The following is an 18277-nucleotide window of genomic DNA, read 5'->3' as shown; positions in this document are numbered from 1 at the left end:
CAAATATGTATACATTTTTTTCATACCTCAAAATGCAGGTACAACCTAGTAAATAACCTAGTAGGCATTTCTACATTTCTATATGCATCCTTATAATATTTTAGCTTAAGCAGGACAGGATTATGCTGCAATTGTTGTCTGTTGGTCAAATAGCACCTTTGCAAACTTTAAATTTATTATTATGTTTTAAAATCAATATTATTTACCTAGAAAGGTAAAAATGAGTATGCCTCCCAATATACAGACCATGTAGATACTGCATCTTCATTTATAAAAAAAGGTTTGTGAGTTTGTCTCAGTAAATGTTTTTAACAGTCCAGTGATCATATGCACTTTTACTGAGCATATATAGTAGTTTGTTTTAAAGCATACATATCACAGTTACATTTATATATTTATTTTATATATATATATCTATAGATATGGGGCGACACAGTGGTGTAGTGGGTAGCACTCTCGCCTAGCAGTAAGAAGGGTCGCTGGTTCGAATCCCGACCAGGACACTACCTGCCTGGAGTTTGCATGTTCTCCCTGTGTCTGCGTGGGTTTCCTCCGGGTACTCCGGTTTCCTCCCACACTCTAAAGACATGCTGGTAGGTTAATTGGATCCTGTCTAAATTGTCCCTAGTATGTATGAATGTGAGTTAGGGACCTTAGATTGTAAGCTCCTTGAGGGTGTAGGGACTGATGTGAATGTATAATGTATATGTAAAAGCGCTGTGTAAATTGACGGCGCTATATAAGTACCTGAAATAAATAAAATAAAATAAATAAAATATAGATATATATATAGATATATATCTATATCTATATATCTATATATATAGATATCTATATATATAGATCTATTTATATATAGATAGATCTATATCTATATATCTATATATAGATATATATATATATCTATATATAGATATATATATATATCCCTATATCTATATAGATATATAGATATATATATATATCCCTTGCTCGCTCTCTCTCTCTCTCTCTATATAGATAGATATAGATATATCTATCTATATCTATAGATAGATATATAGATATAGATCTATCTATATATAGATCTATATATATATATATATACAGGTGATTTATTCAAGCTTGTAGGAATAACACCAGAGCATCAGACTTTGCTTTGGAGAACCATTTGTGTGCATGGAAGACCTATTTTGTTCTTTGTCAATTCAAGTTTACTTGATCTGGTTTAAAATGAGTGGATTTTAAAACTAAAACTGTTGGCTGATCCTTGCTGCTTAATAATTGGCTTGCTATGTTTAGCAAAAAACAAACAGACTTAACAATGGGGTAACAAAAATAAAAACAGCATGTGCAGGTAAACTGAATAAATGGTGTTGGAGTTTGTGCAGACTAGGTTTGGGTTTAAAAAGTAATAGTTGGTGTATAAGGGCAAGACTGAGATTAACTTTTTCTATATTTTTTAAATTATTTATCATTACTTATCACCACAATGTTTGCAGATGCCAAGTATACCATATATAGCACGATATTAACAAGAGAGGCAGCTAATTTGATAATATATTACCTTTTGAATATTGCCAAAACCAGTATAGATTTCATTTGAAAGGTAATGTAGCTATTAAAACACTCAATAAAAATCCATCCATATAAGCTGTCTGAGATTTATTTTTTACAATATAGTCTTATAATATTTAAGGTATGAGGAACTGAAAAAAGTGTCCCAACTTGAAAGCAGACTCTGTGAAAGAGCATCTAGATATTATTAAATATGCATAAAAATACATTGGACGTGGCATAGTTAACCTTTGTAGTTCAATGTTTAAGTCTTAAATATCTGCTGTTGATGACATTGTGGACAAAAGTACAATGTCAATTTTGTTAAACTAAAGGAGGAAAAGATGCATTTTTGATGAAGCGTTTGTGTAGGGTTATACAGTAAAACATAAAATATAACAATTATGTTAAAAATATGCTACAATTTCAATATAGATTTATATGTTCACTGATAATCTATAGTAAACTGACTTTGTAAATGTTTTTAATATAAATAACAAATAACAGTAATAAATTATTTTATAGCACAGCATCAATTAGGATAATTTAATAACAATATTGTTAAAATATAGTGCCAAATTCCTATGTCAATAATATTCAATAAAATCCCATATAGGAATTAACTGGGTAGCTAAGGTAAACCAGCTTCGAGGATTATGCTATAATTGTTTAAAAAAATTAGAACTTAATAAAAAAAGCATAGCATTTTACATTTTTAGTCCTTATAAGCCGAGGCCTAGGGTGTCATTCATTTTTGATAAAGTTAACATATTTACAGCTGATTTTTCTATATTTATATATCTCTTTTAATTAGTTTTTTTAGGTCTTATTGACTAGTAATTCATCTGAAAAATGGGTTTTCGAAAATGTAACTGTGTTGCATTACCAGAAGAAATTACTATTGCAAAATGACTTGATTCACAATGCAAACCCACCTCTAAATTATCCCACCATCTCTAAAAGTTTTTCAGAGGTTCTTAAGATTTGTATTTTACAATTCAGATAGTGTTTATGACTTCGCTTCCAAGTTCATGTCTCAAGTTACAACCAAAAATGAACTTAAAAGTGTATGTTTAGGCAAAACGTTTAGAGTGGGAAAGGGTTAGAACTCCTGTTGGTTTTTATTAGGGAGATTTTGCCTCAACTTCACCAGACAGGAACTGAGGGAACATATTCAACAGCAGCACAGACAGAAAGAAACATGCATTTTTTGTAGAGCAGGGAAAGATTAAAACCCCTAACTGCTTTTAATTCCTGTTTGTGTCTATGTTGCAGATTTTTCCTCACATCCTTTTAATACAACTGTTGTCACCTGACAGTAAATGAAAGCAAATCTCTTTAATTAAATTCTAGATAGCAATAAAAACCTGACTGTTGTTTTAATGCTTCCCCACACCATGCAAAACTAAAAGCTTTGGCTGGACATTCACTTTAAAGTAAGCTTGTACTAAGAAAATATGAATACTATAATTGCTGAGATCAGCTGAAAATAATAGCACCCTGGCTGTCAAAGTGATCCAATGGAGAAAATATTAAATTCACCAACAACCAGGCAATTAACATTTTAGGTCAATAACAGTCTACTTATTTGTTTCTGAATGTTTGTTGTTGCTTTAAAAACAAGTGCATAATTAAATAATATAAATACAGTCAAACTAGTGATAGTTTTATTAAAATATGGATAACAACTACTTTATTGTTTAGAAAAAAAGTCAAAAAAACACAAGATGATCAATAATTTGGAACCTGTCCCATGGACTAAGAACCCCTGTTTTTTCCATATTTCAAGCAGACTGCACATTGATACCATGCAATGGTATTTACCACTGACGTCAACAAATACACACATATGACACATTTCTGGCACTGCTAAGAATGTCCTAATAATATGTCTGAACAAGCAAGTAAGAAATTTCCCTTCCCTTTACCACCTGCACCACTACAACATGCATACACTGTTTAGTAAATTCTGTTCTTACAGACCCAATTTTTGTACTGTTTCCTTTTGTGATTACTGTGTTAAATATATAGAATAAATAAATGATTGTGATATCATACAATATAATGATATCTTTAGAATACATTAATTTATACTATTTTTACTCCATTGCACAGTACCCCAATACGCGTGGTATACTATATATCATGAAAGCTGACTGAGTAGCAACACACTGCAGAGAGCGGTCACACAAGAAAAAAACACTCACTCAAAGTAAAAGCCTAAAGACTACAGAACTCATCCCAACCAATTCATTCTAACAGAACAGAAAATAGCAGCAGCATTAACATGCTAAATACCATTGGTAAGATTCCTAACCAAAATATTTTTGAATTAAAATCTCTGAGTTGAAAAGGATTTGGTTAGCATTGATATACAGAATTACATGTACAAAACTATAGTTGTAAAGATTTACACATCACTTAGAGAGTCACAAAGGTCATACTCTCAAATATCCATGAAAATGTGTATGTATTTAATATACACTATATACTTAATTTTCTATGCCCATAAGACCATTAGAATTTTCTTTCTGCGCGTTTTTTTTTTTTTTTACTCCCATTTAAATGGCACATCAAGCCATTAAATATACATTATAAGGCATTTCAGTTTTTTTATATTTTTTTGATGACTAAACAATATTTATACTTGACTAAACAGGAGCATTTCAGTTTTTTACATACATTTATATATTAAAAGCAGTAGTTTTTTTTTCTAAACACAGTGCACAATAATAAAATAGATTTGATGTACACAAGTGGATGCATAAAGGGCTGGGAGTGCAACAAACTGAAATTCAAAAAAGAAATTCTACAAATCATGTTGTACAGAAGCAATATTAAAGGGAGCCCTTTTACATATAGTCATTGACGATGCAACAAAGATCATCTTAGATTGTTCAATAAAGCACATTGACTGTAGATTTCTGTTCTGATGGCATAGATGATGCAGCATTCTCAGAATTTACCATTAAGGATTTGACACTCTAACATGCAGGCTTTGTAGATGCCTCTGTGAATCTCTCACACGTTATAGTTACAGCATGAACACAGCCATTCTTCCAAGGTCTCAATCAAGTGACCTTGTTTAAGGTAAATCCAGGGTAAATCTTTTGGCAGGATGTTGACATTAGTAATTCATATTTTGGTTTTCAGGGTCATAACTGACAATGCTTGCTACCAGATAAAAGCCAGAGCAGGACAAATTGAATGCCTATCATGGACCATAGTGAAGGAGTCAAGCCAGATACTCCACCGCAATCCCCGTCATCCTCCTATAAGTCAAGAAAATAAAGATGTGTTTAGAATAAGTTCTCCCACTAACTTGTTTTTTTATTCTACAAATGTAACATAATCATATTGTTGTAATGTAAAAATATTTTCAAATAAAGTATCATACATAGTAGATAAGCACTAAAACTGAAAAAAAACAAATGTATCCCTGCAGAAAGTTTCAACATAGGTAATTTAAACTTCAGTTCTACAACCTTAAGTTGACTAAGTTATGATGATGAAATCCTTAACCTCCCTGGCGGTATGATTATTTCTGATTTTAGGTGCTGAAAGCGGTACAATTATTTTGCACAGAAATTTGGCGTTTTATATTGTAGGCCTGTAATTCTTAGGAATAGTTCACTTAAATCTGTCCAAACAAGAGTCTAGTAGACATCCCGGGTATGATAAAGTTTGAAAAACGAAATAAAAAATTATAATATAATAAATAACTATAAATAATTATAACAAATAATAATATAATAATAATAAAAAATATATAATAATGTAATCAAATCAAAAACACTGAAATTTGCTCAGTTGCAGAATTTTAGCTTTCGTTACTTTTAGTGTTTGATGACGGATCTCCCCACAAATCACTATCGCTCAATTCTGCAAGTGATTCTAATTTATTATCGCTTTTTTCTAGCTGCTCTAAAACCACTTTTGATGTAAAGAGACAGTTTTGGTTGCTATGGACAATCTCCAGTTTCCTGGCAGAAAGAACAGTTTTATATATATAAAACTGCATGCAGGACACTGGGCAGACCACTAGGGACAAAGGGGATGTGTAATTATTTGATACAGTACTGTAATCTGTAAGATTACAGTATGCTGTATCTATACTGTGTGTTTCACTTTTGAATTTACCGCCGAACTCCGTCCCCGTGCGTCGCAACGCTCGCAGGGAACGGAGCTCGGCACTGTGAATCGAGCGAGACACAGCGGCTCGCCGATCACAGCGGGGAGACATCGCAGGAACCAGGGGACAAGGTAAGTATGCTCTTCCTGGATCCTGCGATGCAAGCCCGAGTCTGGCTTGGGGATACCGCTTTTGGTATAAAAAATCCAACCCGAGCCAGACTCGGGAATACCGCCAGGGAGGTTAAAAGACACTACTCAAGCAGGCAAACTTCTATATCTTTCTATATTTTTTATTCTTTACATTACCTTTTCTTCTGGTCTTAAGGTCTACTAGGCATATATATGTTGGATGGCTCGACAGTTGGCTTAATTTACAAAAAGCAAAATTGCTGTTCACTTTGCAAGGGGATTTGCCCTTAGCTAAGTGAATATGGTGAAAATCCACTTTGCAAAACATTACCTTGTGCAAGTGAAAAAAAAGCATTGTTGCTTACATGAGCTTGGATTATGGAAATAAGTAGAGCATTTAAATCTTATATCTAAATCTTTATATCTAAATATGAATAGTACTGCTTTTACATGTTAGCACAAAGTTGTTGTAAACACATTCATCCCAGCTCCAGTTGCCCAGTTCTTTGAAAGATACAAGCTCAGACTTCCCTTAGCCCAACAGTGCACTCCAACTCTTTCTGGGGCATTCTATGTAGTTGGCAAATTATCTTTGAGATATAAGTTGAGGATCTGTTCTAGGGCCTTAAATTGAGATCCTTCATGGAAACAACTACATAACATGCCCAAACTACCGCAACGATCACCTTTCTTTTCAAAGTAGCAGCTACTTGAAACCCTGCATATTAATTTAATCACTCTTGCTGGAAAATGTGACCTAGTTGTAAGCTAACCAATGCTCTACCTCTTTCCATAATTCAACAGGATCATAAGATACCAAAGATCCTTAAAATATTGTACAAAACATAAAAAGAAACACTCCTATGGCCACATCCATATGGTTAGATTATCAAAAGAAAAGAAAGGGGTTCAAAGAGGAACCCCCGGTCGGACTTTAAGGCACAACAAACCAGAGGGATCGTGTTCAGTATAACAATATAATACATTTTATTAAATACATAAATACATATACACTGTGAAGAGGACATTGACGAAAGTATATAAAAAATCATCTATATAAAAATATACATGATGTGAGCCTCAATGCGTCAAAAATACCTTTACCTTGAAACTCTGCACTTCTACAAAAGGTACCCAGATCATACCATACCATATCTTTGGAGATGCTGATCTTTGTTCTTGACACTTATCACTCATCATAAGCAAACTACTTAGGGTGTGTTAAAGTTCAAAGCTTTCCAACCATTCAGCCATTCAGTGTCTAGCCATCCCTCTCTGCCAATCCCTCAATTAGCTCCCATCTCTCCCATCCTCTGGAACTCCCTACCCCAATCTGTCCAGCTATCTCCTACTCTGTCCACCTTTAGGCTGTCCCTGAAAGCCTGTCTTTTTAGGGAGGCCTATCCCACCTCCACCTCTAATAAACTGTACTTTTACTTTCTCCATCTTGCAGGGCAGGGCATCCTGCATATTTTGCTGGCACAGCGATGCACAGGTGTTGCACCCACAGTGAGTTTGGGGATATGCACCTGCACTAATATCATATTGGGACAATCCAAGCAACCATGTGCCCCAATAGCATCTATGGGACTGCCAGCATGGGGATTCATGTGACAGCTGTGCATTACGATGCTGGCAAAACACGGCCCTGCACGGGACACAGAAGTAATCAGCAGTGTGAATGAGGCCTTATTTTGCAAAGCACTGCACAAAATGTTGGTACTACATCATGTATACTAATAATAATAGAAACATGAAGATAAAAGAACAATGTCCTTTACATAAACTACTTTCAACCCTTCATGCTGGACACTCTACTTCGCGTGACTATTCCTCAATATTTTGTGTATGAAAATCATAATACACAGCCCTTACTGATTCCCAGACACACCTTATACTGTTTAGAAAACACACAAATTGTCCAGCGCAAAAAACATCACTCTGTTGGTATCTACTAGATGATAAGAACCAAAATATGATTAAAAATTGAATAAAAAATTGTTATTGCAAAGAAAGACCATAGTCCATGATATGGTCCATACACAGTACAATGCAATAGGTCCATCAATAAGGTAAGTGATGTGAACCTCATATACAAAAAAAGTGAACTGAATAGTGAATTAAACTCAGTCCCAACTTTGTGAGGGATATGGAGCCTTTGAGACCTTATAGTCTGTAGATGGAAATTGATTGAAGCAAAAAATAGCCAAAATAAGTAATAGTGCAAAACTGCTGAAAACAATATGTCTTAGACACCACCAACAGGGTGATGTGTGCAGCAACAACAGAGCAACAACCAGCTGAATGGTGGAAGAAACACAGACCTGCTATGATTAAGCACCATACATGGAGTGAAATGCGTTAGCTGTGCTGTTGGTCTGTATCCATTTGTTATGCTTTGAACTCTGTTTTTACAAAATAAAGGTGAATATTGGAGTGCGGCTATTCAGGTTAATTTTCTTTTCACAGACCTGGATGGGTCAATCCTAGGAGCACCTCTTGGCCAGAGTGGTGGATGGGATGTGGGACCGTCTGGTGGGTGGAAGCACAGAAGGCTCAGGAAGCCAACCTCAAAGAGGGATATGTCTGGACCACAGGTTCAGCATGAAGTTGTGACCAGGGCAACATGATGCATTTCAGGGCCACACCCCTTTCTCAAGTTCTTCCACCTTTCAGTTGTTTCTGCACACATCACCCTGTTGGTGGTGTCTAAGACGTATGTTTTTAGCAGTTTTGCACTATTAATTGTATATTGGCAATTTTTTGCTTCAATAAATTTCCATCTACAGACTATGAGGTCTGAAAGGCTCCATATCCCTCACAAAGTCGGGAATTAGTTTAATTCACAGTTCAATTCATGTTTTTTGTGTATACAAGGTTCATATCATTCACCGCATTGACGGACCAATTGCATTGCACTGTGTATGGACCATATCTAGGTCTGTCTGTGGACTATGGTCCTACTTTACAATAACAAGTTTTACTCAACGATTTTTTAGTACAGTATAGGGTAAAGCTGATAAATCCCTGGATATAAATACTAATTGCAATTATGTGGTGCTTTGTTACATATAGTTGCATTGTTTTTAAGATTGAATAAAGACACCAGTCCATCTAGTTCAAGGTGTGTGTGTGTGTTTGTCACTACCATTTCCCATATCCCTATATATTGTGTTCCCCAAGATGCCTATTTAAAAGTTTATTGACACTTCCCACTGACACCACCAGTTGCGAAAGGGAGTTCCACATCCTTTCCATTCTAATAGTAAAGAATCCCTCACACAATTTAATGTTAGTATGTATGTGTAAGAGTGGTGCTATTTTAACTTTTTTTTTTATTTTTGTGAACACACCAATAAAATATAACCAAAAGTGTTTGTGCTCAAAATGAACACCTATAATCCATCCATGTGCTAAATTGATCACTGTGCCACATTTAAAAGTTCTTCTCCCCTTGTGAAAAAATGGGCTCCCATTCCCAATGCTCACTCACCAGATAAGTAAGGACCCTATATAAGGTAAATTAGTCAAACAGGGCTTTATACTATGCCAATCCTCTTCTCATCTGCCCCACATCATGGGGATACACAGATGACAAATGTCTGTTCTCATCCAAATTACTCAAAGTTAACAACAGAAGAAACTTAGTTGCATAAGATTTATTGATTTATTTAAAATTCCAAAGAGTATGAAAAATAAACATTCAAAATACTATGTGCCTCCAGGGGCACTCCGCATGACTTGCCACCAAGTTTCATTAAAAGACGCCACCACTTCTTTTTACCTGCAGCCAGTGTGTGTTCCATGTACTGCATGTGATGTCATTAACGGATATGACCAACTGGAAGTCCTACCTCTACAAATTTCATTGTTGGACGCTGTGAAGAAGTAGTCTGGGGGCCATCTTGCGTGTGGTTAATAGTTTCACTGTTTTAGCACAAATTACCATATTATGCAAAAGTTAACACATCTGGTTATATTTTATTGGACTGTTTAAGGGCCTTTGACACAAGAACAAGGAATTGTCACTGTTAAATTTATTTATTTTTTTGGTTTGTCTTTGTGTGTTTGTCTTTTTGGGTGTATTATTTCCTTTATATTATTAGGTACCTAAGTCACAGACATTGTATTGATAAAACAATTGTATTCAAACAAGAGCACATTCATTCCAACAGTTGTTAAAATAGCATTACTTTTACACATACTAGTTATCAAGTGCAATTGGGGAAGCACACTTAATTACCATTACCAATTTTAGCGAAGAAATGTATTTAGTGCAAGGTTAAAATGCTTCTCATCCAACTTCATTGAGTTGCCACTTGTCTTCTTAAGTGACCCAAGACTAAATCTTTTCCCCTACTGGAGCAAATTGAAACATGCTTTGCTGGGTTTTTTTTTGCCTTCCCCTGGATCAACTGTGGATATAGGATTGTGTATATGGGATTGTATGATATATATATTTTTTTTCTTTTTCCCTTTTATAGGTTGAACTAGACTTTTTTCAACCTGACTAACTATGTAACTATGGGGTACTTTATCAAATGCTTTGGTGAAATCTAGGTACACCACATCCACAGGTCTTCCTCTATCCAGATTACAGATCATAAAATGTTAGCAGGCTGGCAAGAACAATCTTTAATAAATCCATGCTGGGTACTACAAATGATAACAATTTTCATCAGCTAATTCTTGGAATTGGTCCCTTATCATCCGCTCCAATAGTATACATACAATTTATGTTAGACTGACTGGTCTGTAGTTTTTAGATATAAATCTCTGCCCCTTGTATAATGTTATCATGTTAGCTTTTTGTCAATCAGTTGGTACCATTCCAGTCTGTAAGCTGTCCTAAAGATTAGGAATCTTGTGTAACTCTATGCATAGTGTAATCTAATAAGCATGGTTTTTAGGAAAGACTAAGAAAGATTATTTACTTATGTGTACATAACATTAAAGCAAAAACTTCACTCTAAAAGGGAAGTTCCACTTTAACACCTCCTTCCCCTATCCTCTCCTACTTTTTGGGAAGCGGGTACCTAGTTTTAGCAGGTACCAATTCCCACTTCCACTCCGACTGTCTGAGCGATCGTAGAAGAAGTTCTCCCCCCGCCCACAACCTTCTGGGGACATGTCACAGGTCAGAGAAGGCTGCAGGGCCATTCAGAAGTGCAGCACAGCTCACACATGCACAGTGAGAAGCTGGTTGAGAAGCTGCAAGCTTCCTTTAGCAAACATGCCAGCACCGGGGACCCGAAGACTGGTGAAGAATCAGCCTGAGGATTGAGGACGGCGTTGGATCCTTGAATAGGCAAGTGTCCTTTTTTAAAAACTCAGCTGACTTTTATTTATTTATTTAAATTTTGAATACTAAAGATCCTTTTTCAAGGGTTGCATGCAAAAACTCAGACTAAGTGCAAAGCAAAAAGTATAGGTGGGTAAGAATTTTTGAGTAAGAAGCCTTTTATAGAAACCTGGCAGCAGTAACGCCCCTATAGTTATTTCATGCTCTTGACAACTTTGTATTCTCCTTGTTAACCATTTAAGGACTGAGCCTCTTTTTGAAATGTGTTAAAAACAGTTTTTTTGCTAGAAAATTAATTAGAACCCCCAAACATTATACTTTTTTTTCCAACACCCTAGAAAATAAAATAGCGGTATACTTTCTGTCTATTCTGTCTACTTTCTATTTGCGCAGCAGTCTTACAAGTGGAAAAAATACACTTTTTTGAATTAAAAAATAAGACAACAGTAAAATTAGCCCAAATTTTTTACATTGTGAAAGATAATGTTACGCCGAGTAAATTGATACCCAACATGTCACGCTTCAAAATCGCGCCCGCTCGTAGAATGGTGACAAACTTTTACCCTTAAAAATCTCCATGGGCGACGTTTAAAAAATTCTACAAGTTGCATGTTTTAAGTTACAGAGGAGGTCTAGGGCTAGAATTATTGCTCTCGCTCTACTGATCACGGCTATACATCACATATGTGGTTTGAACAGTGTTTTCATATGCGGGCACTACTCATGTATGTGTTCACTTCTGCACGCAAGCTCGGCGGGACGGGGTGCGGTTAAAACATTTTTTTCTTATTTATTTTACCTCTTATTTTTTATTTTTACACGTTTTTAAAAAAAAAAATTGTGTCACTTTTATTCCTATTACAAGATATGTAAACATCCCTTGTAATAGAAAAAAAGCATGACAGGACCTCTTAAATATGAGATCTGGGGTCAAAAAGACCTCAGAGCTCATATTTACACTTAAATGCAATAAAAAAAAAATTGTCATTAAAAATAAAAAAAAAAAAAAGGCCCTTTAACCGCTTGACGACCGCCGCACGACGATGTACGTCGGCAGAGCGGCACGGGCAGGCAAAAGGACTTACCGGTACGTCCTTGCCTGCCCGCGTGTGGGGGGTCCGATCGGACCCCCCGGTGCCTGTGGCGGTCGGCAAATCCTCCCCGCGATCGGTGGTGAGGGGGAGGCCATCCATTCGTGGCCCCCCCTCGCGATCGCTCCTGGCCAATGGGATAATTTCCCTGCCTCTGTATTGTACACAGAGGCAGAGGAAATTATGTCATCTCTCCTCGGCTCGGCAAACACACACATACAGTAGAACACAGTAGAACACGCCAAGCATACATTACACCCCCGATCCCCCCCAATTACCCTCCGATCCCCCCCCGATCACCCCTCCCCCCCGTCACACTGACACCAAGCAGTTTTTTTTTTTTCTGATTACTGCATGGTGTCAGTTTGTGACAGTTAGTGTGGTGGGACAGTTACTGTTAGCCCCCTTTAGGTCTAGGATACTCGCCTAACCCCCCCAATAAAGTTTTAACCCCTTGATCACCCCCCGTCGCCAGTGTCGCTAAGCGATCATTTTTCTGATCGCTGTATTAGTGTCGCTGGTGACGCTAGTTAGGGAGGTAAATATTTAGGTTCGCCTTCAGCGTTTTATAGCGACAGGGACCCCCATATACTTCCTAATAAAGGTTTTAACCCCTTGATTGCCCCCTAGTTAACCCTTTCACCACTGATCACCGTATAACTGTTACGGGTGACGCTGGTTAGTTCGTTTATTTTTTATAGTGTCAGGGCACCCGCCGTTTATTGCCGAATAAAGGTTTAGCCCCCTGATCGCCTGGCGGTGATATGCGTCGCCCCAGGCAGCGTCAGATTAGCGCCAGTACCGCTAACACCCACGCACGCACCGTACACCTCCCTTAGTGGTGTAGTATCTGAACGGATCAATATTTGATCCGATCAGATCTATACTAGCGTCCCCAGCAGTTTAGGGTTCCCAAAAACACAGTGTTAGCGGTATCAGCCCAGATACCTGCTAGCACCTGCGTTTTGCCCCTCCGCCCGGCCCAGCCCAGCCCACCCAAGTGCAGTATCGATCGATCACTGTCACTTACAAAACTCTAAACGCATAACTGCAGTGTTTGCAGAGTCAGGCCTGATCCCTGCGATCGCTAACAGTTTTTTTGGTAGCGTCTTGGTGAACTGCCAAGCACCAGCGGCCTAGTACACCCCGGTCGTAGTCAAACCAGCACTGCAGTAACACTTGGTGACGTGGCTAGTCCCATAAGTGCAGTTCAAGCTGGTGAGGTGGCAAGCACAAGTAGCGTCCCGCTGCCACCAAGAAGAAGACAAACAGGCCCGTCGTGCCCATAATGCCCTTCCTGCTGCATTCGCCAATCCTAATTGGAACCCACCACTTCTGCAGCGCCCGTACTTCCCCCATTCACATCCCCAACCAAATGCAGTCGGCTGCATGAGAGGCATTTTCTTTATGTCCTCCCGAGTACCCCTACCCAACGAACCCCCCAAGAAAAGATGTTGTGTCTGCAGCAAGTGCGGATATAGGTGTGACACCCACTATTATTGTCCCTCCTGTCCTGACAATCCTGGTCTTTGCATTGGTGAATGTTTTGAACGCTACCATACACTAGTTGAGTATTAGCGTAGCGTACAGCATTGCAAAGACTAGGCACACTTTCACAGGGTCTCCCAAGATGCCATCACATTTTGAGAGACCCGAACCTGGAACCGGTTACAGTTATAAAAGTTAATTACAAAAAAAAGTGAAAAAAAAAATATATAAAATAAAAAAAAAATAGTTGTCGTTTTATTGTTCTCTCTCTCTCTATTCTCTCTCTATTGTTCTGCTCTTTTTTACTGTATTCTATTCTGCAATGTTTTATTGTTATTATGTTTTATCATGTTTGCTTTTCAGGTATGCAATTTTTTATACTTTACCGTTTACTGTGTTTTATTGTTAACCATTTTTATGTCTTCAGGTACACCATTCACGACTTTGAGTGGTTATACCAGAATGATGCCTGCAGGTTTAGGTATCATCTTGGTATCATTCTTTTCAGCCAGCGATTGGCTTTCATGTAAAAGCAATCCTAGCGGCTAATTAGCCTCTAGACTGCTTTTACAAGCAGTGGGAGGGAATGACTCCCCTACCGTCTTCCGTGTTTTTCTCTGGCTCTCCTGTCTCAACAGGGAACCTGAGAATGCAGCCGGTGATTCAGCCAGCTGACCATAGAGCTGATCAGAGACCAGAGTGGCTCCAAACATCTCTATGGCCTAAGAAACCGGAAGCTACGAGCATTTCATGACTTAGATTTCGCCGGATGTAAACAACGCCATTGGGAAATTGGGAAAGCATTTTATCACACCGATCTTGGTGTGGTCAGATGCTTTGAGAGCAGAGGAGAGATCTAAGGTCTAATAGACCCCAATTTTTTCAAAAAAGAGTACCTGTCACTACCTATTGCTATCATAGGGGATATTTACATTCCCTGAGATAACAATAAAAATTATTAAAAAAAAAAAAATGAAAGGAACAGTTTAAAAATAAGATAAAAAAGCAAAAAAATAATAAAGAAAAAAAAAAAGCGCACCCCTGTCCCCCCCTGCTCTCGCGCTAAGGCGAACGTTTGTGCGCAATTTTAAAGCATTTCATGTTTGGTATCCATGTACTCGGCCTAAGATCATCTTTGTTATTTCATGAAACATTTGGGCAATATAGTGTGTTTTAGTGCATTAAAATTTAAAAAAGTGTGTTTTTTCCCCAAAAAATGCGTTTGAAAAATCGCTGCGCAAATACTGTGTGAAAAAAAAAATGAAACACCCACCATTTTAATCTGTAGGGCATTTGCTTTAAAAAAATATATAATGTTTGGGGGTTGGGGGTTCAAAGTAATTTTCTTGCAAAAAAAAATAATTTTTTCATGTAAACAAAAAGTGTCAGAAAGGGCTTTGTCTTCAAGTGGTTAGAAGAGTGGGTGATGTGTGACATAAGCTTCTAAATGTTGTGCATAAAATGCCAGGACAGTTCAAAACCCCCCCAAATGACCCCATTTTGGAAAGTAGACACCCCAAGCTATTTGCTGAGAGGCATGTCAAGTCCATGGAATATTTTATATTGTGACACAAGTTGCGGGAAAGAGACAATTTTTTTTTTTTTTTTGCACAAAGTTGTCACTAAATGATATATTGCTCAAACATGCCATGGGAATATGTGAAATTACACCCTAAAATACATTCTGTTGCTTCTCCTGAGTACGGGGATACCACATGTGTGAGACTTTTTGGGAGCCTAGCCACGTACGGGACCCCGAAAACCAAGCACCGCCTTCAGGCTTTCTAAGGGCGTAAATTTTTGATTTCACTCTTCACTGCCTATCACAGTTTCGGAGGCAATGGAATGCCCAGGTGGCACAAACCCCCCCCCCCAAATGACCCTATTTTGGAAAGTAGACACCCCAAGCTATTTGCTGAGAGGTATAGTTAGTATTTTGCAAACCTCACTTTTTTGTCACAAAGTTTTGAAAATTGAAAAAAGAAAAAAAAAAACGTTTTTTCTTGACTTTCTTCATTTTCAAAAACAAATGAGAGCTGCAAAATACTCACCATGCCTCTCAGCAAATAGCTTGGGGTGTCTACTTTCCAAAATGGGGTCATTTGGGGGGGGGTTGTGCCACCTGGGCATTCCATGGCCTCCGAAACTGTGATAGACAGTGAAGAGTGAAATCAAAAATTTACACCCTTAGAAATCCTGAAGGCAGAGATTGGTTTTCGGGGCCCCGTACGCGGCTAGGCTCCCAAAAAGCCCCACACATGTGGTATCCCCATACTCAAGAGAAGCAGCTAAATGTATTTTGGGGTGCAATTCCACATATGCCCATGGCCTGTGTGAGCAATATATCATTTAGTGACAACTTTGTGCAAAAAAAAAAAAATTTGTCACTTTCCCGCAACTTGTGTCAAAATATAAAATATTCCATGGACTCAACATGCCTCAAAGCAAATAGCTTGGGGTGTCTACTTTCCAAAATGGGGTCATTTGGGGGGGGTTGTGCCATCTGGGCATTTTATGGCCTTCAAAACTGTGATAGGTAGTGAGGAGTGAAATCAAAAATTTACGCCCTTAGAAATCCTGGCGGTGATTTGTTTTCGGGGCCCCGTACGCGGCTAGGCTCCCAAAAAGTCCCACACATGTGGCATCCCCGTACTCAGGAGAAGCAGCTGAATGTATTTTGGCGTGCAATTCCACATATGCCCATGGCCTGTGTGAGCAATATATCATTTAGTGACAACTTTTTGTAATTTTTTTTTTTTTGTCATTATTCAATCACTTGGGACAAAAAAAATTAATATTCAATGAGCTCAACATGCTTCTCAGCAATTTCCTTGGGGTGTCTACTTTTCAAAATGGGGTCATTTGGGAGGGGTTGTACTGCCCTGCCATTTTAGCACCTCAAGAAATGACATAGGCAGTCATAAACTAAAAGCTATGTAAATTCCAGAAAATGTACCCTAGCTTGTAGACGCTATAACTTTTGCGCAAACCAATAAATATACACTTATTGACATTTTTTTTACCAAAGACAATACATTTTGGCCTAAATGTATGACTAAAATTGAGTTTATTGGATTTTTTTTATAACAAAAAGTAGAAAATATCATTTAAAAATAAAAACGGCAGAGGTGATCAAATACCATCAAAAGAAAGCTCTATTTGTGGGAAGAAAAGGACGCAAATTTAGTTTGGGTACAGCATCGCATGACCGCGCATTTAGCAGTTAAAGCGACGCAGTGCCAAATTGGAAAAAGTCCTCTGGTCCTTAGGCAGCATAATGGTCCTGGGCTGAAGTGGTTAAGAGCTGTGGGCGGAAGTGACTTTTTGACGCATTGTTATAGAGATGGTGGGGGCCATATTCCCCTCACTCGTCTCCATGCCCAGCCTTGGTGAAGATCTGATCACCTCCGCTGCTGCCGAAGTTGAGGGCACCGAAGCACGGAGGGAGGGGGGCCCCTCTCCCGCTGCTGATAAAAGTGATCTTGCGGCGAATCCACCACAAAGACCACTCTTTTTGGAAACCAGACCGCCAGCTGAACAAGAGGATACCATGGTTATGGCAGCTAGCTCAGTGTGAAACAGGCAATCCAGTGTAAAAATAATTCTGTTGTGTGTATGGGGAATATAATAGCTGGACTCAAAGCATGAGCACATAGTCTTGGGCTAAATAAAGTTCCACATAAAACAGGATTCTTTACACTGGAGCGCCTGTTCAGTGCTCGCCATTCATCTGTTCCGCTACCCTAGTGGCCAATTTCAAGGCTGCCCAAAGCTACCCATGTACCTGGCTTTGCACCTGGCTATGATTACAATTTACATGTTTGTGTTGGGGTACAGCGCTCAGCCTTCTTTGTAATTACAGCACTAGGTAGGTCTATGCTCTAACCTTCAGGAAGTCAATATTTTTATAGGAACTTCAAACTGGGTGACTGGGGGACTCTGGGGAGACAAACAGTAATAGCTTAGATCTAAGCAGATCTTAGAACTATGATTTTCACTTCTTTTCTCAGACATTTTACATTTTTTAAATCTAGAAATGTAGTACAACACTTTTTGCATGCACATTTTGACACTTTTTAGAAGAGCCACCAGCCAGATTTGACAAATTTCATCTACGTGTGAACTTGGGAGCAATATTTCCACCATTTCCAACGTACAACCCCCATAGACTTTTGGTGGCGGTTTTCTCTTTCACAATTTATTATCAATCTATATTTTGGATTTTTTTCATATGGACTTGAGTGGTTGATCTGCTGAACCTTTACGGTTTTCCAGATATAATTTATTTTCTATAATTGGTTATTAATATTTATATTTTATTTCAACTGCTGTTTTGAATTACACAGTGTCACTTTATTATGCACTTCATACCTTTGGTCATACAAGGTGTGATAAGGTTTTAATCATTGTTTGTATGCACGTAGGACTTTTTGACTAATATATATAGTCAAAATTGTAGGGGTGGAGGTGTGGAGGCAGTTGCTGCCACTTGCCTAGGCACACGTGCACACCTATGAGTTGGGACTATCTCGGCACCCGTTAGTAACAAGCAATTCAGGGAAATTATATAAAAAAAGTATGAACTTTAATAATTACA

The 18277-nt window shown here is 38.0% G+C and overlaps 1 protein-coding gene across 5 annotated transcripts in view; it reads right to left on the bottom strand.

The window, feature by feature from the left end:
- Positions 1 to 3181: 3181 nt before the first annotated feature.
- The window catches only part of CACNA2D1 (calcium voltage-gated channel auxiliary subunit alpha2delta 1), a 936653-nt gene continuing 921557 nt past the window's right edge, over positions 3182 to 18277 (bottom strand). For all 5 annotated transcript variants that reach the window (XM_073619561.1, XM_073619559.1, XM_073619560.1 and 2 more), the window contains one exon: positions 3182 to 4808. In XM_073619561.1, the coding sequence (XP_073475662.1) occupies positions 4692 to 4808 (117 nt within the window). In that variant the 3' untranslated portion in view covers positions 3182 to 4691. The remainder of the gene's footprint in view (positions 4809 to 18277) is intronic.

Source organism: Aquarana catesbeiana, linkage group LG03 (assembly GCF_042186555.1).
Source record: "Aquarana catesbeiana isolate 2022-GZ linkage group LG03, ASM4218655v1, whole genome shotgun sequence".
Classification (NCBI taxonomy): Eukaryota; Metazoa; Chordata; class Amphibia; order Anura; family Ranidae; genus Aquarana; species Aquarana catesbeiana.
Note: the sequence above shows the minus strand (reverse complement) of the source record. Positions and strands in the feature narration are given on the sequence as shown.